The 22,838-nt window shown below is 51.9% G+C and overlaps 2 protein-coding genes across 4 annotated transcripts; one reads left to right on the top strand and one right to left on the bottom strand.

The window, feature by feature from the left end:
- The first annotated feature begins 1,016 nt into the window (after window positions 1-1,016).
- Aplp1 (amyloid beta precursor like protein 1) lies at window positions 1,017-9,778 on the top strand. Of its 2 annotated transcripts, none has more exons than XM_046448005.2 (17): window positions 1,017-1,178; window positions 2,078-2,221; window positions 2,989-3,121; window positions 3,327-3,439; window positions 3,661-3,794; window positions 3,904-4,088; window positions 4,517-4,647; window positions 5,028-5,102; window positions 5,858-6,016; window positions 6,094-6,222; window positions 7,102-7,201; window positions 8,061-8,168; window positions 8,431-8,454; window positions 8,629-8,699; window positions 8,925-8,987; window positions 9,120-9,263; window positions 9,360-9,778. In XM_046448005.2, exons 1-17 carry the CDS (start codon window positions 1,032-1,034, stop codon window positions 9,456-9,458), a joined length of 1,959 nt encoding a protein of 652 aa, XP_046303961.1. In that variant the 5' UTR covers window positions 1,017-1,031; the 3' UTR covers window positions 9,459-9,778. The 2 variants fall into 2 exon arrangements, with proteins under 2 accessions (XP_046303961.1, XP_046303960.1); XM_046448004.2 differs by having other exon boundaries at window positions 8,428-8,454.
- Window positions 9,779-13,889: 4,111 nt separating this feature from the next.
- Window positions 13,890-21,080, bottom strand: Nfkbid (NFKB inhibitor delta). 2 transcript variants are annotated; one of them, XM_058580478.1, is made up of 12 exons: window positions 21,063-21,080; window positions 20,251-20,351; window positions 19,809-19,869; window positions 19,214-19,431; window positions 18,774-18,961; window positions 18,582-18,687; window positions 18,271-18,417; window positions 18,109-18,160; window positions 17,869-18,017; window positions 15,438-15,554; window positions 15,020-15,184; window positions 13,890-14,532 (listed from the first exon to the last, which is right to left on the bottom strand). In XM_058580478.1, the coding sequence occupies exons 4-12, from the start codon at window positions 19,217-19,219 to the stop codon at window positions 14,479-14,481; spliced, it is 984 nt and encodes a 327-aa protein (XP_058436461.1). In that variant the 5' UTR covers window positions 19,220-19,431; window positions 19,809-19,869; window positions 20,251-20,351; window positions 21,063-21,080; the 3' UTR covers window positions 13,890-14,478. The 2 variants fall into 2 exon arrangements, with proteins under 2 accessions (XP_058436461.1, XP_046304015.1); XM_046448059.2 differs by lacking the exon at window positions 21,063-21,080 and having other exon boundaries at window positions 20,251-20,770.
- Window positions 21,081-22,838: the final 1,758 nt, after the last annotated feature.

The following is a 22,838-nucleotide window of genomic DNA, read 5'->3' as shown; positions in this document are numbered from 1 at the left end:
TTAACACTCTAGATGTTTTAAATATACAACTACACAAATATATATATATACACATGCACACACAGAGCTGCAAACAGAAACATAGATACCCATGTAACCACAGGACACACACATAAAAGTCCATATTGATGCACACTTGTGACACAGCTGCCCCAGTTAGCCAGGGAAAATAGAATTCTAAGCTGTCAATTGTGGAGACAAAGCAGTGAGCACTGAAGGGGAGAAGACTAGGGATGGGAAAATGGAAATCCCTTGGTCCTTAGAGTGAGGATAGGGGGCCAGACCTTTGTCCTGAGATGCTGGATCTTTGATGGGTGCCTGACTTAGGTCATCCTTAGAAAGGGCCTGGAAGCTTTGGTTCATGGATTCTTGAGCTAGAAGTTAAAGGTCCTGACACCAGGGACTTAAGAGGCAGGATAGGAAGACTGAACTTCTGGGTCTGAGGAAGAAAGGGTGGGGGGGGGGTTGCCTCTGTTTCTGAGGGAAAAGGGGCCTGGGGCTTCCTCTGAAAGGACGGGAATGGATCTCAATCGCTGTGTTCTTGATTGAGGAAATTTGGGAGACTGAATTCTTGTGACCTCCAGAGAGGAATTTATTGGGAGGGGGGTTCCCCATGCTGGCATCCCTGGCGGAGGACAAAGCCGATTATGGGTGTCTGGATCTGATGAAGAAGAGGGCTGTGCATGACAGCCCTGAAGGAGGACTCAAAATCCCAAACCGCACAGCCCATGAACCAGACTCCTGGCTGGGTTTTTGCAGGAGTGGGTAGGTCGCCTGGAATCTCAAGGGGCGGGGGCCTGGAGCTGGCTCCCACTCGGGGTTCCGGAGCCTCTCCACTCTGCGCAGAGCTGCCACGCTATTGTCCTGGCTGGGAAGGCGGGGCCGGCGCGGGGCGGGGCTGGCGGCGCCGGCGCAGCCCGGGGGCAGCGGGAGGAGGAGGCGGCGGCGGTGGAGCTGGGAGCTCCTGTCACCGCTGGGGCCGGGCCGGGCCGGGCGGTGTGCAGGGGACGTGAGGGCGCGAGGGCCGGGACATGGGGCCGGCCAGCCCCGCCGCTTGCGGTCTGGGCCGCCGCCGGGGCCCGCAGCCGCTGCCGCTGTTGCTGCCACTATTGCTGCTGCTCCTGCGCGCGCAGCTCGCCATCGGGAGCCTGGCCGGTGGGAGCCCCGGCGCGGCCGAGGTGAGGCCGGGCCGGGTCCTGGGGGATGGGGGAAGGGGTGGGACCGGGCCTCGGTACTCCGATGCGGACTGTCCAGGGCAGAAAGCGCAGTCTTTGCAGCCAGGTAGCCCTCTCCCAGGAGCCCCTAACAGCACTAGGTATTCATGAACCCAGGATTCCAGGCCCCAGCTACCCCATCATCTGACGTCCTAGCCCACTCCCACCCGCAGCATAGGAACTGGCTTTTCCAGAGCCCCTGGACCCAAAAGTCCAGCCTACTCCTCCACACCTTCTCAGCCTGGACGACTTGGCCCCAACCCCTTGCCTCCTGAACATAGGATCCACCAGGCAGCAGGGCACTTGAATCTAAGAATCCGGGCTCCTTGCATCCTCTGGTCCCATGAGGGCGCCCACAGGCTCGCAGGAGCCAGGAGTCCAGGCCTCCAGTCATTACCCGCCCCCCAAACAGAATGCAGCTCTCCAATCCCAAGGACCTGGTGTCCAGGCCCGCTGAGAAGCCAGGCCTTGTAGTCTTCGCACCCCCGCAATAGGAGCCTGAACTAGGGATGGAGGGAGGAGGGGCCAGAACGCCTGGGTTCTGGCCTCCTCCCCCACGATTCAGGTTTAACCCTTTCCGACTCCGTCTCTGCCGCGCTGGGGTGGGGGCGGAGCCTGTCTCCGCAGCAACAAGGCCGCGAGAAACCCGGGGGACCTGGGTCGCCATAGCAACGGGTAGAGCTGGGGCACTCCCGCCCTTCAGGAGCTGTTTCCCAGGGAACGGTGCCTCCACTGAGGCCGGTGTGCGGTGCTTGGGGGGAGGGCTGGTGCTGGGGATATGAATATCTGGGTCTTAGGAAGCAAAAGACCCCGTATGTCAGCTTCCCCGAGGCTCTCACTGTCTCCTCCACCTCCACTCCCAGGCTCCGGGATCAGCACAAGTGGCCGGACTATGCGGGCGCCTAACCCTTCACCGGGACCTGCGCACCGGCCGCTGGGAGCCAGACCCACAGCGCTCACGACGCTGTCTCCGGGACCCGCAGCGCGTGCTGGAGTACTGCAGACAGGTGGGCGGGACCAAGGAGAGGGGCGTGGTCAGCGGGAAAGCCGGTTCCAGAGGGGGCGAGGTCCAGGCTAAGAAGCTCGACTTGCAAAAGGCGGGATCCAAGGACTTGTGGGATTTAATAAGAAGGGAAGCTAGGGGGCGTGCCCTACGAAGAAGCAAGGCTAGCTTAGGGTAAGACCTGTTTTGAGAAACTAAGGAGAGTTGAGAACCACGCAAGAATGCCAGCTAAGGAAGATACCCAATGAAGAGGCAAAGTTTAGAGATACGTGGTGGATTTTGTCAAGAGTACAGCTGTAGGTGGGAGAGGCCAAGGAAGGGGCGTGGCAAAGAAGTAAAAGAAACCTAGGGACCAGCAAGATGGGGAGGAACGATGGAACTCAATGGGAGAATAGATAGCTAAGAGGCATGGTTATAAAAAGGAGGGCTGAATATAAAGAAAACCTGTAAGATCTACTGAGAGAGGGACCTGATGGGAGGGGAGGAGTAACCAGAGTAAGGGACTTAGAGAGGTTAAGCTGATGGGTTAGATGGAAGGATCTCCATAAAGAAACTGGGCAGGAAAAGAGCACCTAAAGATGGCCAGATTTTAAAGGGAGAGCACTAGGGGATTTGACCAATGGGCAGGAAGGACTTGGCATCTAAGGCTGCTTCTATGGAGAAGCAGGGACTGGGGAGGAAATGTCCGTATGAATACTAGACCCTTGAAAAGGAGATGGGCGGCTGGCAAGGTGGGGCCGTGGGTTGACTGCCCTTTCCTGGTGCCCTCAGATGTATCCGGAGCTGCACATCGCACGTGTGGAGCAGGCTGCACAGGCTATCCCAATGGAGCGCTGGTGCGAGGGTGCCCGGGGTGGCCATTGTGCCCACCCTCACCACCAGGTTGTGCCTTTCCGCTGCCTGCGTGAGTCACAGGCTGGGAGAAGGGAAATGAGGTGGGAGTCTCCCAGAAAGGAGGTTCTGAGCCCCTGTCTCAGACCCACATTAGAGGGCTGGGCATCTGAACTGAGAGTGGGGCAGAGAAGCTGGAGGATAAAATATCTGGATTCTGCAGAGCATGAGGCTGGTGGCTGTAGGAGAGCCTTAGTCTGGTGTCCCCCTTTCCTCAGCTGGTGAGTTTGTGAGTGAGGCTCTACTGGTGCCAGAAGGTTGTCGATTCTTACACCAGGAACGCATGGACCAGTGTGAGAGTTCCACCCGGAGGCACCAGGAGGCACAAGAGGTCAGGACCATGGCCCACCCTTCCTCATCCCTCAAACCCAGGAGTCCAGGCCTATAGCTCCCTCTTCCCACTGGGATCTAGGACTTCTATCCCCCAATCCCTTTCTCTAGAGCCAGGAATCCAGGCTTCCAGCCTCCTCATCCCCCAAGACCAGCTCTCAAAGCTCCCCTCTACACCCTCCTACTCTACAATCCTGGCATCTGGGCCCACTCTTGTTACAGGCTTGCAGCTCCCAAGGCCTCATCCTTCATGGCTCGGGCATGCTTTTACCCTGTGGTACAGATCGATTCCGAGGTGTGGAGTATGTGTGCTGCCCTCCTCCAGTGACCCCTGACCCATCTGGGACAGCAGTTGGGTGAGTGGGAGGGAACCCTCCATGCGCATCCCAAGATTTCTGAGGCAGGGGATGGAAACATGGCAGCCTAGGCTCATAATCTTACTGCCTGAATCTTCTGTTCTCTCAGTGACCCCTCTACCCGGTCCTGGCCCCTGCGGGGCAGAACAGAGGGGAATGAGGATGAAGAAGAGGAAGAATCCTTCCTACAGCCAGTAGATGATTACTTTGTGGAGCCCCCTCAAGCCGAAGAGGAACAGGAAGAAGAAGGAGTCCTGCTCCCGAGTTCCCATACCCCTGCAGTGGTCAGCAAAGGTCAGGCAATCTACCAGTCCTCTCTACCATAGAGGAAAGGGTGATTTGGGGAGCCTTGGTATAATAGCATCTTTGGGAAGGACCTGAAGGGGAGAGGCCCAGTTGGGAAGAATGGAAGAGACACGTAGCTTTGGGTTAAGTAGAGGTGGAAGGGTTAGCCTGTGAACAATGCAAAGAGCTTTGGGGTACTTGGAAGTGGAGGGGCCGTTTGGTAGGTCCTAAGTATCATTTGGGGGAAAGCTCAGAAGTATAAAGGATTCCTGAACTTTGCAAGAGTAGGACCAGACTAGAATTTCATCTCCCATGTAATTCCTAGCAGCTATGACTAAACCAGATACACAATGATCTCTAGAAAATGTAGTTCTCCAGGTAGGAAAGGTGACCTGGAGGTGGGCTGCAGACTGATCTCCTGATTCCTGATCTTGCAGTCACTCCCACCCCAAGGCCCACTGATGGTGTGGATGTTTACTTCGGCATGCCCGGGGAAATCAGTGAGCATGAAGGATTCCTGAGGGCCAAGATGGACCTGGAGGAGCGCAGAATGCGCCAGATTAATGAGGTGATGATACTGGGGACCCCAGGACCAACCACCCCCACAGATTTCCACAAATACCAGGAGATTCCTTAGAAACATTGATATTGACACTACATCTAAGGGATGCCCAGCCTCCTTCAATTCTGAGCCCTCAACACTACTGTGTAAGATGACCAGGGATCCCTGACCCACCCAGAATCCCACTGAGATGCCACCAAATTCCATGGAAACTCTGGTCCATGGTATTCTTCCACTTTCAACTTCCTCTAGGTCTTCCCTTTGGGGAACCCAAGAATCAATGGGACTTAAGGGATCTGGACTTTCCAAAGTCTTAAAGAGGGACTGGGAGACTAGCCAGGTCAATCAGGGAGGGTTCCTGGATCCTGAAGCTCCTCCCTCTCCAGGTGATGCGTGAATGGGCCATGGCAGACAACCAGTCCAAGAACCTGCCTAAAGCTGATAGACAGGCCCTGAACGAGGTAGGACAATCTCCAGTGAGTCCCACTCATGCCTGTCCACTATGAGGGGTGCATGGTCTTAGCCTGGCTCTGGCCATATTCTGCTCCATCCATTTAACCCCTTCTTACTTACCTTGGCCTTTTCCCTACATTTGGCCCTGTTCCTTTTAACACCACATTACTCTCCTCCTCATATTGGCCAGGTTTAGCCCTATGTGTCCTTGACTTTCCTCTGAGGACGTCTCTGGAGTCTCTTCCAACCCTAGCCTTCTGCTGTCATAGCTGGGCCCTTTTCTTGGAAATATTCATGGCCCTGTTCGCCCCCAACCCCTTCACTTTGGTCCTGCCCCTCTGATGTCACTTTTATGCAGTCCCTCTCCAGTAAACATGGCCTTTGACCTCTTGGCCCCTCCTCCCTTAACCCCGTTCCAGTTAGCTCCCATTTGAACCCTTGGTCCCACTCCTATCAGCCTTATTGGGGCACAGCCTGTCTTAGTTTGACCCTAATCTCCCTACAAGTTCCCTTGCATCTTAACATTCATCAGTTCTTTTCCCAGTTCATTCCCATCCAGTCGACACCCTCAGACTAACTCCAGTAAGCCTTGTGCTACCCCTACTCTACCCATCCCCATAGCCCTTCCTTCCAGTCAATCTCCTTTGACCTAGTCCTACCCTAGTTTGGCCGAGATGCACTGAACCCCACCTTACCTGCCCCAATATCCCTGCCTTTCATCCTTCTTTATCTCTCCTGACCCCTTGTCCACCTCCACCCCTAGCACTTCCAGTCCATTCTGCAGACCCTGGAGGAGCAGGTGTCCAGTGAGCGACAGCGTCTGGTGGAGACTCATGCCTCCCGAGTCATTGCCCTCATCAATGACCAGCGCCGTGCTGCCCTGGAGGGTTTCCTGGCCGCGCTGCAAGGGGATCCTCCTCAGGTACAGGGCCGTGGGGACAGAGAACAGAAGGTGAGGAGAACTAGGGCAGGCCTGGGCAGCCTTTGTCCCTCCCACAGGCAGAGCGCGTCCTTCTGGCCCTACGGCGCTACCTGCGAGCAGAGCAGAAGGAGCAGCGGCACACGCTGCGGCACTACCAGCACGTGGCTGCAGTGGACCCTGAGAAGGCCCAGCAGATGCGCTTCCAGGTGCTCATGTTCTTCCAGCCCCCACATGCCTTGCCATCCTCAGACCCCAGCCCCTCAGATTCTTCTCTTGACCCTCAAACCCTCTTTCTGTCCCGTGGATCCCCTTAGAGTGCCTTCCTTCTGTGCCCCAGGACCCATTCCAGTCCCTCAATTCTACTTCCTGTCCCATGGATCCCTACTTCCTGACTCTGGAACACTGCCCCTACACACGCACTGTGCCTTTGAGCCCCTTCTCCTCCCTTGGATTCTTACCTCCTGGCTCTTGAATTTCTACTTCCTTTCCTAGAATCCTCTTCCTGTACCTAGAAACCTGTTCCCGCCCATCAATCCTCCTTCTTCTCTAACTCCACTTTTGTTCCCTGGAACCCCTGTTCTGTGCCCTCAGATTCTAATTCTTTCTTTTTGGTTATCTTCCTGTCCATAAATGCTCTGTTCTGTGCTCTTGAACTCCAGGTCTTGCTCTTAAACTGCCATCATTTCTATATGACTCTCCAATCCCACTTCCTGTCTCTAGAATCCCCTAAAACCCCACTTTCTGTTCCTCAGATCTATTTTCCACCCCACCCCACCTACCTTGGCTTACCTTGTCTCCTGTGCCCACATTTTCCTAGGAATCACTTCTTTCTCTGGTACCTTACTTCCTTTCCCAAGCCCCTCACTTCCTGTCCTGTGTACATCTCTTCTTTCTCTTTGTATCCTGCTTCTCCTTCAATTTCCCTCCTATGGCCCAATTCCTGGACCTTACTCCTTGCAGGGTAGCTGTCTATCATTATGGGCTACTTTCCCTTGGACCCTATTGAATTCCTCCTTCATGCAGCCTCGGTTTCCTCTTTTCCAGGCTGTATTGCCCATTTCATCCTTCCAACCTACTCTCTGCAGGTGCAGACCCACCTTCAGGTGATTGAGGAAAGGATGAATCAGAGCCTGGGATTGCTTGATCAGAATCCCCACCTGGCTCAGGAGCTGCGCCCCCAGATCCGTGAGTACCTATGACCTCGGGCCCTCATTCCAGATCTCTCAGGGCAGACTTTGACCCTCAACCCTCAGCCTTCCCTGATTTCAGTTATCTGTTCTTATATAACAAACCATCCCAGAACTTAGTGGTTCAAATCAATGACCATTTTTCTTTGTTCATGATCCTGCCATTTGTTCTGGGTTCAGCTGGCTGGTCTGGTAATCTTGCCAGTAGTCAAGTGTGCAGCTGTGTATTTAGCCAGCAGATTGACTGGGTCAGGCACTCTCTGGTAGATGGGTCTGTCTTCTCCAAATAGGCTCAGGGCTTCTCTTCTCTATGGATTCTCTCCATATCGTCCCTCCATGAGGATAGCTGGATTTCCTACATGGTGGCTCAGGCGCCCCAAAGCAGAAAAATAGAAGTTGCCAGATCCTTTTTTTTTTCAGTAATGGGGGATCAAACCAAGGTCTGTGTGCATGCTAGGCAAGCACTCTACCACTGAGTTACATCCTCAACCCCTCCAGATCTTCTTAAGGCTTGGACAGACATTCTATTGGTTATAATGAGTTACAAACCAAGTCAGATTCAAGGGGAGGGGCCTAAATAAGATTATGAAAAAGTGGTCACTACCAGAAAGTGTGACCTTGCACAGCCTCCAAATCTATTGTGACTTTCTCCTGGATGCTCCATACCTAACCCTAAACCTTCTGATATTTAAGAACACCCAGAATCCTGGATACACTTGTTGCTACCCCACACTTGGGCTGCCTCTGCTATCTGCATAATCTTCCAATAACTCTAAGGGTTTTATTCACACACCCAGTTTTCTTTGTGGAGTCCCTGGGCTCACCAACCCATCCACCTTTCCATATGTTCTTTTCAGAGGAACTTCTCCATTCAGAACACCTGGGTCCCAATGAATTAGAAGTCCCTGCACTTGGGGGCAGCAGTGAGGACAAGGGTGGGCCACAGCCTCCAGATTCCAAGGATGGTGAGTGAACCTAAATATTGATAACTCAAGATTTTGGGGGACAAGCCTCCAACCTTATTTCTATTCCCCTAAAGTCTGGGGGTGTCTGAGTCACCATAGTGAGTAAAAGAGGATGGGGAGGAATGTTGAAGGTGTGGAGGCCTCTGCAGGGTCCTCTGTCCCCCTTTTTCTGTCCCTGGGAGGGTGTTTCCCTGCTCTTTCTTTGATGATACCTTCCTCTCTTTACTGTTTCCCTGCCTTTCCCCCCACTGGCTGCCAGCAGACACCCCCATGACCCTTCCAAAAGGTGAGTGTCCAAGTCACTAAATCCCACTGAATCCTAAACCCAGAATGGAAAAGGTCCATACCTTGGGAACCTCAGACCTCCTGGGGTGGAGTCTGGTGCCCTTTATGACCCCCTCCTCAGGCAGGGGCAGCACCCCTCTGGACCCTCAAGAATGAGATGGGACTTGGGGGGTAGGGTCCACAGAACAAGATAATGCATCACCTGGAAAAGAGAAGATGACCCCCTTGGAGCAATATGAGCCAAAGGTAAGTAAAACAGACCTATGGGCACCTGAGGGAGCACAAGAGGGAGCCTGGACTCCTAGGCGTGAGGGAGGAGGTGCTGAGGGTTTATATGCCTTGGCCAGAAGAGAAAAGAGGGCTGAAGCCATGGGCTTTGGGGTCCTAGGAGAGAAGAAGGCCGTGGGGAGTCCCCTTTTGGGCTCCTGGGGAGGAAGAGGCTGGGATCCATGATACCTCCTGCTTCCCCAGGTGAATGTGTCTGTTCCAAGGGGCTTTCCTTTCCACTCCTCAGAGATCCAGAGAGATGAGCTGGTAAGAGGAAGCATATTCTCAGTGCTTAGGGGGAAAAGATCAGAGATCACTGTTTAAGCTGTGGCTCCCAAAGCCCCACAGGACCTAGATAAGCCTCAAAGATGTCTTTGGCCCTCTATTCTCTCCCTGCAGGCACCAGCAGGGACAGGAGTGTCTCGTGAGGCTGTGTCGGGTCTGCTGATCATGGGAGCCGGTGGGGGCTCCCTCATCGTCCTCTCCATGCTGCTCCTGCGCAAGAAGAAGCCCTATGGGGCCATCAGCCACGGAGTGGTGGAGGTGAGAGGCGCAAAGGCCTGGTGCAGACATGGATGGACCATGAGCTCTGCGGCCAGGTCTCTGAGTTCCATGAGCCCTACTCTGCCCCTGTTGCAGGTGGATCCCATGCTGACCCTGGAGGAGCAGCAGCTTCGTGAACTGCAGCGACATGGTTATGAGAACCCCACCTACCGCTTCCTGGAGGAACGACCCTGAACCCACCCCCTTGATGCCTTCAGCTGAGCCCAGACCTCCCCTCTTCCTGGGGCCCCAGAACCCCAATTCCCAGCCTAGGGTGGGGGAGGGAGGTCTTGACAAGTTCACTCTTATTTCCCCTTTCCAGTGCCATCCCTAAGAAATACCCAGATATTCCCAGCTGCCAACCCACTTTGGACCTCCTCACTTAATTTATTTTGTAAGTTATTGCTCCTTAAGGTCACCACCATTTTGGTTTCAGCGTCTATTGTTCCCTAGAGTTCACCTGCCCACGTTTTTCCCACTAACATCCCAATAAAGTCCTCTTCCCTACCAAGTCATCCTATGTCTTTATGGAAGATTCAGTGTGTAAATATGCTGGACGCGGTGTCCCTCTCTGCCCAGGCCTCCTTTGGGTCTCTAAGTAAGAGAGCTTTAAATCTGGGCGGAGCCGGCGGAAAGGGCGGGCGGGCAGGGCCCAGAGACTTCGGTGAGGCTTTCTGCGCCTGCCCAGGAGCTTTCCGTGGTGCTGAACTGGCTGCCACTTCCAGGTGTCTATTTGCTGGGTTCCCGCAAGTTTCTCCACCCTTCTAGTTACCTGCCCATACAATCATACACAGCATCTGCCCCAACCTGCGAGCACTGGGAATCTGGAATCACTTCCCAATCCCAAGTCTTCATAGCTTCTTAGGGAGTCAAAAGGAGATTCCCTGGAATGTAGAAATTCCAGTTTCGTGTCCCAGTGGGGTGTATGTGATGTCTGCAAACACCTATTGGAATGAATATACTCAAGGGTCCCATCAGATGATGTATTCCCAAGACAGTCATTATGATGATTAAAAGGGTCAATATTTGTGGAGATATTAAAACTGTTCCTGCCACTTAGCAAGTGTTTGTTAAATAAATTTTAAAACAAACCACAATGGAGGGGACCCAGTGGTAGAGCAGTTGCCTAACATGCGTGATGCCCTGGGTTTGATCCTAGTACCAACACACTTTACATGCATGGGCGCGCTTCATCATTATTTTCATTCCATAGAACTGGAACTAATTTATCTCCATCTATAGGTTAGGAAAGGCAGGATGAGAGAAGTGAGATCAAATTTCCTTTTGACTCCATCATCTAGGAAGAATGAGGGCTGGGAATTCAACATAGGCATCCTGTGTCCAGTGCATATACTCTAGAGCACTTTGCTAACATACTATTTAATAATTCAAGACTGTCATATATAATGCTTAAATTGTGCACTGCAAAATTCCAAGTCATGCCTACCATTCCTTCACCCTTAGACATTGCAGATTTGCTCTTTTACCACAATTTCCCAGCAGATGGCGGTAATGTGCCATGTTCTAATGTAAGCACAATTTTTTTCAGACAGATGGCTTAGGGAGGAAGCACCTATTTCTAACTCTCCCAAAGGGCCTATGAGCTAGCAGAGTTCTTCATAATATATCCCTGTAAATACAGGTCATGTATATTAAATGCACCCCTGGTAGGTGTGAGGAGGAAGGTGCTTTTAAAACGCAAGTTGGATACAACGCCACAGCTTTGTTAGAGAATTCAGGATGCATCATCATTCCAACAGTGGTTATATCTTTAGTTATAGTCAGATGAGCTCAGCAGAAATCTATCACCAACAATACAGGCTTGGGGGAAAGCTGCCTTTGTGTTTTCACAACCATGAGTGAACAACAGGCTAACAATAGGGAAGGAATTTCGAGCAGGTGAGACCAGGACTAAAAGGCCATTCTCTCTCCAATCTGGTCAGTGTCTGATTCCTTAACCAAATTTCTACTTTAGTGGCGATGCTTAGAATAATTCATTTAAAATGCTATTTTTATGAACATATTGATTTTATAATGCTCATTTGATGCTTTTGTGCCCCTAAGTCACACTGAAGATGATTTTATTAATTTTTCTTTTAATATAAATTAGGTTTTCAGGGACATTCTAACATGTTAGTGGTGTGTGAGTGAGTGTGTGTGTGTATGTGTGTGTGTGTGTGTGTGTTGATACATGTCTTATTCTGCTATAACAGAATACTATAGACTGTGTGGCTTAAACAAGAAACATTTCTTTCTCATGGTTCTAGAGGCTGGAAAGTCCACGCTCAAGGTACCAGCAGATTTTATGTCTGAGGACACGCTTCCCAGTTTGCAGATGGCTCCATCTTCTTGCAATGTCCTCATAGGACAGAGCAGAAAGAGGGCAACCAAGCTTTCCCCTGTGTCTTGCTATTAATCTCATCATGAGGGTTCCATGCTCATGACTTAATTACCTCTCAATGGCTCCACCCCCATTGGGGCTTGTTATTTCAACATATTGATTTGGGGGAGAGACACACAAACATAATAATATGAATTGGAATAAACATCCATAATAATACAAATTGGAATAAATATATGTCAACAAAATTTCAGATGCTATCAATGATGAGAAATAACATCATTGGGCTGGGAACATAGTTTCATGGTAGAGGGCATGAGGCCCTGGTTCCAGTCCCCAGACACACACACACACCCCACACACACAAAAAAACCCCATTGTTTTATGTATCACAAAGGAAAAAGGGTAGAAATTAAACTATGTCACACAATTGGTTGTAAGATGAATTCCAATTAAGTTATTCTTAGAATCAATGAAATAAGAGCATATTCATATGAATTCTTCAGGGGCCAGCTGCCACTGTAATGATACATACAAGAGTGACACAGGTTGGCATACAGAAGCTGATGGGAGAGTTAAAACCAATGGTCCCTGACAACTCTGTCTCCCAGTTTTCCCAACTCTGTCTCCCAATTTTCCTGCCCCCAACCCCGCATGCTGATTTTGGGCATGGCCACATGACTAACATTGGTCAATGGCATGTAGGAGAGCATGATACAAGAAGGGCATGCTCTTTTGGAATGTTCTTTTTTTAAAAAAATTAGTGGTAGATGGACACAATACATTCATTTGTTTTTTTATGTGGTGCTGAGGATTGAACCCAGTGCCTTGCTCATGCAAGGCAAGTGCTCTACCACTGAGCCACAACCCCAGCCCTTGGCCTGCTCTCTTTTGGAGCCCTTATCTACCATGTGAAGGGATCCACCTACCCTCCTGGACCACGTGGAGATATTCTTGGTCCACTCCCAGCAGTTCCAGCAATCTTAGCCCAGATACCAGACCTACGAGTGAGGTTGTCTCGGATCCAGTCCAGCAGTGTCCAACTAACTGCAGCCACATGAGTGACCAAAGCTACAGAACAGAACCACTAGCTAAACCCAGCTCAGATTGCAGAATCATAAACAATTTAAGAGGCAAACATTTTAAGCTTTAAATATTGGGATGGAGACTCCTGAGGTATGCAAATATATACTTGGTTTGTTGTTCAAAAGAGACTCCGAGCAAAGGGGCTCAGGTGGGCCAAGGAGCTTTCTGAGATGGGTGCTCTTGGTGTGATTCGTCTACAATACAACCAGAGTTGAGGTTGTGGGGCAAGTATACGAAGCAGGAATGGCAGAGGAACTCAGAGAGTTCCCCCAGAAGCTGACTCAGGCGAGCACTTAAGGTCAAGCTTAGGAGGAAGGGTTGGAGAAACTTGCTAGGGGAGGCAGGAAGAGACACAGAGAAGGGAAATGGAGTTTTTGAGTTCCCCCAAACCACTCTGGGAAACTAGAGCTTCATTTATTCTGTTGGGGGACTCTGGGAACCAGAGTAGAACATAAAATTTATCCCAAGGGCGTCGAGGGACCTGGAGCATGTATGTACCATTTCCTAATAGTCACTGGCTGAGGGCTGCCCAAGAGGCAGGCATGAACTCCCTGGCCTTTCTTTTATTCTTTTCTTGTTTATGGTGCTGAGACCAAACCCAGCATCCTGCATATGACAGGCAAGCCTGCTACCACTGAGCCATACCTGAAGCTCGAATAAACTCCTTGGCTTTGCGTGTGCACTCGTGCATGCATGTGCGCACATGCGATAAATTGGGAATTGACCCAAATGCGCCCTACCACTGAGCTACATCCCTAACCACCACCACCCTTTTAAAATTTTGAGATAGGGTTTCACTAACTTGCCCAGGTTGGTCTCAAACTTGTAGTTCTCCTGCCTCAGCCTCCCAAGTAGCTGGGATTACAGATGTGCACCACTATGTGTAGCATAAACTCCCTGGATTTTATGATTTGCCAACATCTTACACAGTGGACACACCAGAAGTATGGAAATGCGTGAAGTACGAAGATGGTCCTCTGCAGAACCAGAGAACACCTTCATTAGAAATTGCACCTGTGACATATAAATCCACAGGTGCTGGACCCAGCTGTCAGGGCACAATGTTGGGTAGGTCAAGGTTGATGGCACCCACAGTGTCTATTACATGCCCTGCTGAGCACATGCATGCATATGTGACCCCTCAGTGGGGTGATAGCCACCTCCCTGCACCAATGCCCCCAGAAATGAGATGATAACAGTTATGTTCTAAGTAAAGTTTAATAGGGAGCTTAGAGGAGGCTCATATTAGGGGAGAGGGATTCACAGGGATGCTGAGATCTGGGGCAGGGACTCCACTGAATACTGAATCTGAAAGCAACAGACCCCAGGGACACTAGTCCCACAGGGTCCTTCTTATGTCTCAGGGGTTAGGACTGGAGGGATGTGGGTTCTGGGGAAGGTTAGGGAACCCTGCTGAGATGCTCCAAGTCCTATGAAAGGGTTACATCTGGATTTCTAGACATGCAGGACTGAGTTAAGGGAGAGGATCCTGAAATACCCTAGTGGGTAGAGGGTCAGAGGGCCCAGGTTGTTTCACAGAAACAATCAAGAAGCCTCGATTTCATGGAAATCATCCAGGTGGCTCCTTGAGGGTAGGGAAGGGGTATCACACCACCCCAAATATTGGGGACTGTTCACCCTCCCGGCAGCCATTTTGGGGTTTTAATGTAAGACCCTAATGGCAGGACATTCCACATACATTATCATGGATTTGCAACATTAGCATACGCTGGCTGTCCCACAGGACGGTGGGGACTGGAAAATCAGTCCAGGTTCTGGGTTTGAGTCCTAAGAGGACAAGCCTGGGGGTGCCACACGGCTCCTCTTCAACAATTGCCGGAGCTGTAGACGAGAAAAGGCAAGGTGAAAAGTGTGGGCGACTGGGAGGAAAGTGGGGAGTCACAGGCACCCACGAGTGAGGGACCAGAGAGCAGAAACCTAGCAGAGCAGAGATGACGGGAAGGGTGTCCCTGGCCTGGGGTCTCAAGACCTTCGGGTCAGCACTGAATCAGAACCAAAGGGTTAAAGCAAGAGTTGGAAATACATTTGAGGTCAGGACCCAGAGTTAGGGACAGGAGTTCAAAGGATCCACTGAGAGATCAAAGGGCACATTTAGGTCAAGATTTGGGGTTGAGAGGTCAGGGTTGGATAAGAAATCAGAACCAGGTCTCATGTGGACAGAAAGGACCAGGTACTGACATTGAAGATCACATTTTGAAGTCGGGGTTGGATAAGGGTTGAAGGTCATTTTCTGAGATTTGAAGTCACCCTCCAAAGTCAAAACTGGGTCAGCGGAGGGGGTCCCTCTGTGGTCAGGGGCAGTACTCACCCTCTCAGGGCCCGGCCCTGGTCGCAGCAGGTGGACAGGCTGCTCATTCTCCAGGTTCCTCAGCGTTGGGTCTGCACCAGCTGCCAACAGGTGCCGCACAATAGCCTCTTGGGGTGGCCCAGGGGGCAGGGCAGCTGCCATGTGGAGGGCTGTGTTCCCGTGGGCCTGAAGAACAGGGGTAGGGTTGATAAGGCTGCAGGCTAAGCTGCCTGAGTTCTCCAAACCACACCTGTTATTCTTCTATATCCGCATCTCATGTGTCCCCATTCACAGCCACATGCCACACACCCCTTCTGTCTGTCTTATGCATTCTCCCTCACCTCCCACCCTCTGTCCCCTCCATGCCCACAGCCCACAGGACCCTCTACCCTACTGCCCTTCTCTACCACAACCTGCATATCCCAGCCTAGGTCCCCACCTTCATGTTGACAAAGGCCCGCAGGTCTCCCCGGGGCAGCTCCAGCAGCAACTGAACCAGGGTAGGATTGGCAGCCTGCACGGCCAAGTGCAGAACTGTCTTGTTACTCTTGATCTCCTGTGGGGGGGGCAATGGCAGAGGTCAAGGCCAGTCCTCCTCCCATGGAACTCAGGGTTCCTGCAGACCCTACCCAGGGGTGTCCATGTACAGCTACATGTGTTGTAGCTGTATAAGAGCACCACCTCCAAGGGAGACAGGTAGCAATTCATACCATGTGCAGCACAGAACTGTACTGTGGTAAGCCATTCTTATAGACTGTGGCCGCCATTAGAAGATGGCGCCGGCTTCCACTGTGGCCTGTGATAAACAACTCCTTTTTTGGAGAGTTGGCACGCAATCCCTTACCACCCTATGAGAAAGGTCCACGTGGCAGCTTGGGATTGGTATGCGGGAGGCTTTATTAGGCTGTGCTTGGGCACTCGACCGGGGGGGGGGGGGGGGGGGGGGGGGGGGGGGGTCACTAGAAGATGATACTTGAATCAAGGCCTGAATAAACTGCTGAAAGAAGAATCCTGTGTCGTGTTTTCCCTTGCCGGCGAGGGGTCGCGACACTGTACCTTTTATATATATATATATTTTTTAGTTGTAGTTGGACACAATACCTTTTTTTAAAATTTATTTTTATGCGGTGCTGAGGATTGAACCCAGTGCCTTGTGTGCTAGGCTAGCGCTCTACCACTGAGCCACAACTTCAGCCCCCAGAACTGTACCTTTTTTATGACTGTTTTCCTGTTTAAGTGTTGTTGATAAACAGGCTCCTTTTCCAATCTCTCAAAGGAACTCTGGCCTGCAGCTACCTGGCTGTCCTGCATTCTGCCTAGCACATTAAAGTGCACCCTGTCCCACATGACTGTATTCTATCTACAAGGATAAGAGTCGGTGGCATTAATCAGTGGACTAAGCCTATATCTACTGCAATGTTAAGTTGCTCTCTCCATATTTTTTTAATATTTATTTTTTTAGTTGTAGTTGGACACAATACCTTTACTTTTAAAATTTATTTTTATGTGGTGCTGAGGATGGAACCCAGGGCCTTGCACGTGCTAGGCCTTGCGAGTGCTCTACTGCTGAGCCACAACCCCAGCCCATGCCCTCCGTATTTTGGGGGAAAATAGACATTTTCTAAAAAGAAACTTCATTACCTGCCTTTATGGAATTACTGTACATTTTTAACAAACATCAAAAATTTTAAGTGCTTGTATAGGGAAAACAACCTAGTTTGCTCACCAAATTATGATGAGAACACAAAGAGACGGAAGGAGGAGCTCTAAAATAAAAGTAACTTTAAAAAGACATCATTGTAATATGTGGTTACTAATTACTTTCTTGTGTGTGTGTGTGTGTGGTGCTGGGGATTGAACCCAGGGCCTTGTGCATGTGAGGCAAGTACTCTACCAACTGAGCTATATCCCCAGTCCCCTAATTACTTTTAATGAACAAAAAAAGTCACTTTAGAGCCAAAAGGAAATTTGAACACAGCCAGGATTTTTGAGATTATGAGATAACTAATCTTTTAAGGTGTAATAGTGGTACCGGGAAGGGGGAAGCAACTTTTAAAGACACAAAGACTGGGGGTGTAGCTCAATGGTATGTTAGGGAAGGAGCAAGGCCCTGAGCTTTATCCCCAGCACGGTCAAAAAAAACCCAAAAAAACAGGAAAGTGGGAGAGTGGATGGGGGTGCACTGGCCATGAGTTGCTGATTACTGATATTGGGTATGTGGAATTCATTCTAGTATTCCTACACTTTATCTGTGTTTAAAATTCTTGATTAAAAAAAATTTTTTTAAATATCTGTTTAGTTGTCAATGGACTTTATTTTGTTTATTTATATGTGGTGCTGAGAATCGAACCCAGTGCCTCACACATGCTAGGTAAGTGCTATGCCACTGAGTCACAATTCCAGCCAAAAATTGTTTTTAATTAAGTGATATTTCATTCTCTCATCGAGCCTGCAAAGAAGCTTCATGGCAAAGGTGATTATGATTTAGAGCTGGGTTTTAGGGTCAGACTCCCTGGGTTCTAATTCTCTCTCTGACACACAAGTTTTAAGACTTCTGACTCCCTGTGCTTCAGTTTCCTTGTCAGTAAAACGGAGAAAGAAATAATAGCATGCGCCTTACAAGGTTCTTGTGAGGATCCAATAAGTTAATATATAAAATTTGGTGTTTGATCACTATTAAGTGCTGGATAAATCTAAGCTAAGATCCGTGACAGTACCCCAAGTTAACAACTAGAGCACAGAGAAGTAACATGTTCAAGGTCACACAGCTAGGGAGTAGCAAACTCAGGCTTTGTTTAATGTCCCTGGACATCCAGGTGACCCTGTCCCACACACCCTCCTATGGGCCAGCCATCCACAGCCTAGCTCACCTGGCTGGTATGATCTGCACCCATGTGCAGCAACATCTGGACACAATTCAGCCTGTCTCTGGCTTGGGTACTCAGTGTCCGAGGACAGAGGCTGGGTGGGCGCATAGCAACATTGAGGGCCAGGATGGCTGTGTGGAGGGGTGTGAGTCCTGTAGAATGGAGAGAGTAAGGGACCTACAGCTGGGGCACCCACCTTGCCCAGCCTTGCCGCCATGCCAGCCCTGCCCACACACAGCTTACCTTCGAAGTCTCTGGCTTCCAGGTCCACCTGAACACCAGATTTAAACACAGCCTAGGAGGAGGAAAAAGATGTTGTCAAAGGGTCTCCCCAGGCCTCTTAGCCCTGGATCAGGATCTGGGCAACCAATCCACCCCAGACCCCTGCCTGCCAGCTAACCATACCGAAAGGACTCCTGGGAGCCCGTAGGTAGCAGCCACGTGCAAGACAGAACGTCCCTGATGATCCGTGGCGTTAGGCTCTGCTCCCAAGTTCAACAGATCCTCCACAATCAGCGGCTGGTTGGCGGCAGCAGCCACCAAAAGAGGGGTCTGCAGGTCATGGGAAAAATCAGTCTGGGCCCCAAGCAATCTCCCCTCTGAGAACCAGGAATCCAGGTTCCCAGCCCTCTCCACCCTCAGACCCAGGATCCGGGAATTCCAACCCCCAGCTCTTTCCTCCCCTGTACCCAGAAATCCAGGCCTCTAGCCCTCACCTTGCCCTTATGTTCACGGATGTCCAGATGTCCGTACATCTGGAGCACCTCTGCTGCAGCATACGCTGCCCAGCGTAGTCCCCATGCTGCAAACAGGTGCAGGAGCCTGCGGACAGGTAGGGGGAAGCAGTGAGAACAGTCCCCCTGCTGACTCAGGAGTGTGCAGATGACCCCCATTTCCCTTATACTCACGTGTCTCCCTCCTCATCCTGGGCCAGCAGCTGTTGTGGCCCCAAAGCCAGCATATGAGCTCGGGCTGTCTCCAAGGATGGTCCAGTGGATGGGAGCAATGGTGGGGGTACTGAGGGGGGCCCAGAAACTCTCCAGGATTCTGCCTGTGACAGGGAAGGTTCTGCATAGAGCCGAGTGTCCAGGGGGTCCTGAAGGGGTAGGGACAGTCAGTCAGTTGAGAATTCCCCCTTCCCAGCCCACCACACATACATATACACAGCCTCTGGTCAAGTGGCTAGAGCTGGGAACCCCGTCTATGCCAAGTGACCTTGAACCTTTGGGCCTGTTTTGCCTGTCTGGGGAATGGGATTTTAATCCCATTCCATAGTTCAGAATACTGCACAAGGGCAACTGGGAAGTTTTAGAAGCCCTTCAGCATCCTTCCTCATTCTGTATCTCACCTCCATCCCTAGGGAAAATGCACACGATCGCCCTGAGTCCGAGGGCTGGTAGAACTCAGGATTCAGGAACCCTTCAGCAGCAGAAGCAGGGTAAGAGCAGGGGCTGTCTGTATAGGCAGCATGTGTGTTGGGGTCCCAGTCTGGAAAGCTTGTTGGGGGTGCCAGGGTGCCAATTCCAGAACCCACAGTCTCCTGGATTGTTGGGAAGTGAGTATGGCCTGTATGTGAGAGGAGGGCAGGTGGGGGCCTGGTTACCAGAGCTTGGGGGAGTCACAGTCAGGGAAGGAGGAGCCTGAGTCACAAGGTGCCCAGACAAAGGATTTCTGGGACATTAAGGGGCTGGGGCCTAGGATCCTGGAACACCCAGGGGCAAACTGGAACCTGGACTTGTGGGGCCCTCACAAGGTGGAAGCCTGGGGCCCAAGTGCATAGATGATTGGGAGCCAATGAAACTAGGTCAAATTTCTAGTAAGTCCCAGAAAAAAATGTGAACCTGAACCCTCTGTTCCCTAAAATTCTAAGAGTTGGGGTGTCTGAGGGCCTGAGGGAGGCTAGGGCTGGGAGCTCAGGGAACCTGATGAGTTTCCAGACTTACCAGCTTCGGCCTCATTCACAGATGGGGTCAGGGGCTGGGTCAGGGGAGGGGAGAAGTGAATCTGTAGAGACATAAGCAAAAAGGAACAAGGGAGAATTAATTTGCTACATTTCTCGGCATTTGTTTCCAACCTCTAGGGCATCGGAGTCAGAACTACAACTCTTATCAGTTCTGAGGGCCCAACAAGCACATGGCCTCTTGAGATTTGCCCCCCCCCTTTGTTTCTTTCATTGTACTAGGAATTTAACCCAGGGCGCTTTACCACTGAGCTACATTCCCAACCCTTTCTTATTTATTTATTTATTTATTTTAATTTTTGAGACAGGGTCGCGCTAATTTGCTGAGGCTAGTCCTCCTGCCTCAGCCTCCGGAGTGGCTGATTACAGGCGAGCGGCACCACGCCCAGCGAGAGCTGTCTTTTAAAGTGCTTCTCAGGCCTCACCGGTACTGCACCAGCGTCAGGCTGCTGCTGGCGACGCCTCTGTTCTTCCAGGAGTTTCTTCACCGTCTGTGTTGGGCAGTGGCTGCGCTCATTTCGGCTCACTGGTTGGGGAGGAGAGAAGGAAGTCATCAGGGGTCCTTAAGTCATCTAAATGCACTCAGAGCGGGGGAGGAGTGGATGTGGGCGCCCATCTCGCCCTCCCGCGCGCGGAAAAACTGGCACACAGATGCCGCCTGAGAACTCCAAAGCCAATAGAAGATTTTAAGTGCGGTGCCCGCCTCCGCCGTTTCCTTCTCTTTGCTCCGCACTTTCCCGCTGACCCAACTTTCCACCAGCGTCGTGGAAACTGAGGAAGGGGAGGGGGGAGAGCACCCCTCTACTTCTGTGAAAAATCCCACCCCCAGATCTCCAGTTCTGAGGCCTGGGGTAGGGGAAACGTCGCCAGCCACCATTCCCCAGAGACGCACAACCGGGTTCCCAATGAAGCTGACGTTCTTTTACAGTTCCCCGGGAAATCAAGCGTCCGAGCCCCCAAGTCCCCTCCCCCAAGGAATCACGAGCCAGTAGAACCCCCCCCCCCCCGCCCGCGCCCAGCTCCTCAGAATCCAGAGGTTCAGAGCCGCCAGCTCCACCTCTTCAGAACCTGGAGTCCAGGGTCCACCCCGCAAACGCAGGAGTCCGGGAGTCCAGCGTCCTACTCTCCAGGACGCGGGGGTCCAAGCCCTCAGCCCCCTCCTCTCCAGGACCGGGGAGTCCAGGTTTTCAGACTCCTCCTTTCTGTCACCCGGGAAGACCAGCCCTTTCACCACAACCTGCCGAGCTTGGGTTCCGGCGACAGAAGGGTTAAGCCGGCGTGGAGCAGATTCGGAAACCGCCCAGACACTGCGCGCTAACGTCACGGCGCTCGCGCAAGGGAATCTTCCATCTCCGCCTTCCGCTCCAGCCCCGCGCCGCAGGTGTCCCGCTCGCAGGCGGGGCGCGCAGCCAAGCGTGGCACTCCTGGAATCCCCGCACGCGGGGAATTCCTGCCCAGCTGGGGGACCCGGGCCGGTGGCGCTCTGGGAAACCCCAAGGAGGGGCAGGGTCGCTGCCAGCGTGGACCCTGCGCCAGGCGCCGGACCTTGGCCACTAAGATCAGCGGCAGATTTTAAACAACCACGCCCCCAAGAGCTCCCTGCAGCCGGTCCTTCTGGGGAAAGGAGTCCGGGCCACCATCCCTCTCCTTCCACAGGACATAGTAGTCTGGCCTCCCAGCTCTCGTACCGCCGAGAACCAGGATTCTGGATCTCCAGTCCCCAACGCCCCCAAAACCCAGGAGTGCAGAATCCTGGCACTCCTCCATCCCGAGCAGGGGGTCGGACCCCCTGCTACCCTCAAACACTGGGTACTCGATCTCAGAGCCCAGATCTTGGTGCTTCAGCTCTGTCCCTCAAGGACCCCAAAGTCAAGACCTCAGGCTGTCACTCTCTTAAGAGCCGAGGTGCCTCACCATCCCCCCATCTAGTACCTCGGGGATTCCGTGGCGCGGATTGTGGGCCCCCAGGGCCGCGGCCTCGGCGCTGCGCCAGCCTCGCTGTTTCCCTCGGAGCCGCCGTCGGGTCCCCGATCTTGAATAGGGTCCCCGCGAGTTTTTAAATTAGGGTTCTGGCACCGCCCAGTGCAGGGCAGGGCCCCGCCCTCAGCCCTGGGAGTCCCCACGTCACACCCCAGCAAACTTAGTTTCTAAATGGGCGGGGCTGAGTCCCAAGTCTCCCCAGAAAAAGGGAGTTGGGGGTCAGGTCTTTGGCCTGAAGGAGCCTGATACCGAACTCAAGGAGAAGGGTGACACTGGGGACCTAGACTCCCGAGCCTGTCCAAAGGGAATCAGGAATCTAGAGAGGTCCAGAGCCTCCAGCTAGAGACCTTGACTAGAGACCTTGACTTTGGGGCTCTGGGCTCGGGTGGACAGAGTAGTATTACTGAGTCCTGCGGGGAGAGGGGCCGGGGGATTGGACTTCCTGGTCTGTAGGGAGGAAAGATAAGGCTCAAATCTCTCGCTCTTTCCCACATGGCCTCCGAAGTCTAGTTTCATTTATTCTTTCATTATTTTAATAATTTGTTGTCCCGGGGAGGCGCCTTGCTGGGTGCTGTGGTACAAGTGAGAAGTAAACAGGCAGGAATTCCCAGCCCTCAAGTCATTCCAGAGGGAGGAGATTCTCACTTCCCATTTGGTGGCCATTCTCAACACTGACAACAGTGACCAAATTTCTCCTCTGCTTTCAAGACTCTGCTCTCGTGGGTCTCCCCCGTCTCTTGCTCCTCCTCCTCCCATTTCCCTGGCTGGTTTGTCCCCTTCTCCCATTCTCTGTGTGTGTGTGGAAGGGGCCCCTGTGTGGGGTTATCATCTGTCTGTACTCACTTCTTTGGTGATGTCATCCAGCCTCGTGGCTTTAAATACCAATTTTAGGCCATCAACCCCTGAACTGACATCCCCAGACCAGACTTGTCCCCTGAATTCATAAATGCAGCTTTGAGCATTCTACATTTCCACAGGGAGCTGTGTCAGACATTTTCCAACTCCGTATGCCTGAAACTCAGCACTTGCCTCC

This window comes from Marmota monax, unplaced genomic scaffold, assembly GCF_021218885.2.
Source record: "Marmota monax isolate L192 unplaced genomic scaffold, Marmota_monax_Labrador192_F-V1.1 WCK01_AAM20220418_F8-fsc00101, whole genome shotgun sequence".
NCBI classification, from domain to species: domain Eukaryota; kingdom Metazoa; phylum Chordata; class Mammalia; order Rodentia; family Sciuridae; genus Marmota; species Marmota monax.
Note: the sequence above shows the minus strand (reverse complement) of the source record. Positions and strands in the feature narration are given on the sequence as shown.

Bases quoted from the DNA above. Each gene is read 5' to 3' on its own strand.
- Aplp1 (XM_046448004.2), top strand. From the start codon at position 1,032: ATGGGGCCGGCCAGCCCCGCCGCTTGCGGTCTGGGCCGCCGCCGGGGC. The intron at 3,795-3,903 runs GTGAGTGGGAGG...CTGTTCTCTCAG, and splicing joins CCATCTGGGACAGCAGTTGG to TGACCCCTCTACCCGGTCCT. The intron at 9,264-9,359 runs GTGAGAGGCGCA...CCCCTGTTGCAG, and splicing joins TCAGCCACGGAGTGGTGGAG to GTGGATCCCATGCTGACCCT.
- Nfkbid (XM_046448059.2), bottom strand. From the start codon at position 20,379: ATGACTTCCTTCTCTCCTCCCCAACCAGTGAGCCGAAATGAGCGCAGC. The intron at 18,161-18,270 runs GTATGGTTAGCT...TCCTCCTCCTAG, and splicing joins GGCTCCCAGGAGTCCTTTCG to GCTGTGTTTAAATCTGGTGT. The intron at 14,533-15,019 runs GTGAGTACTGCC...TCTCGTCTACAG, and splicing joins CAGGGCCGGGCCCTGAGAGG to CTCCGGCAATTGTTGAAGAG.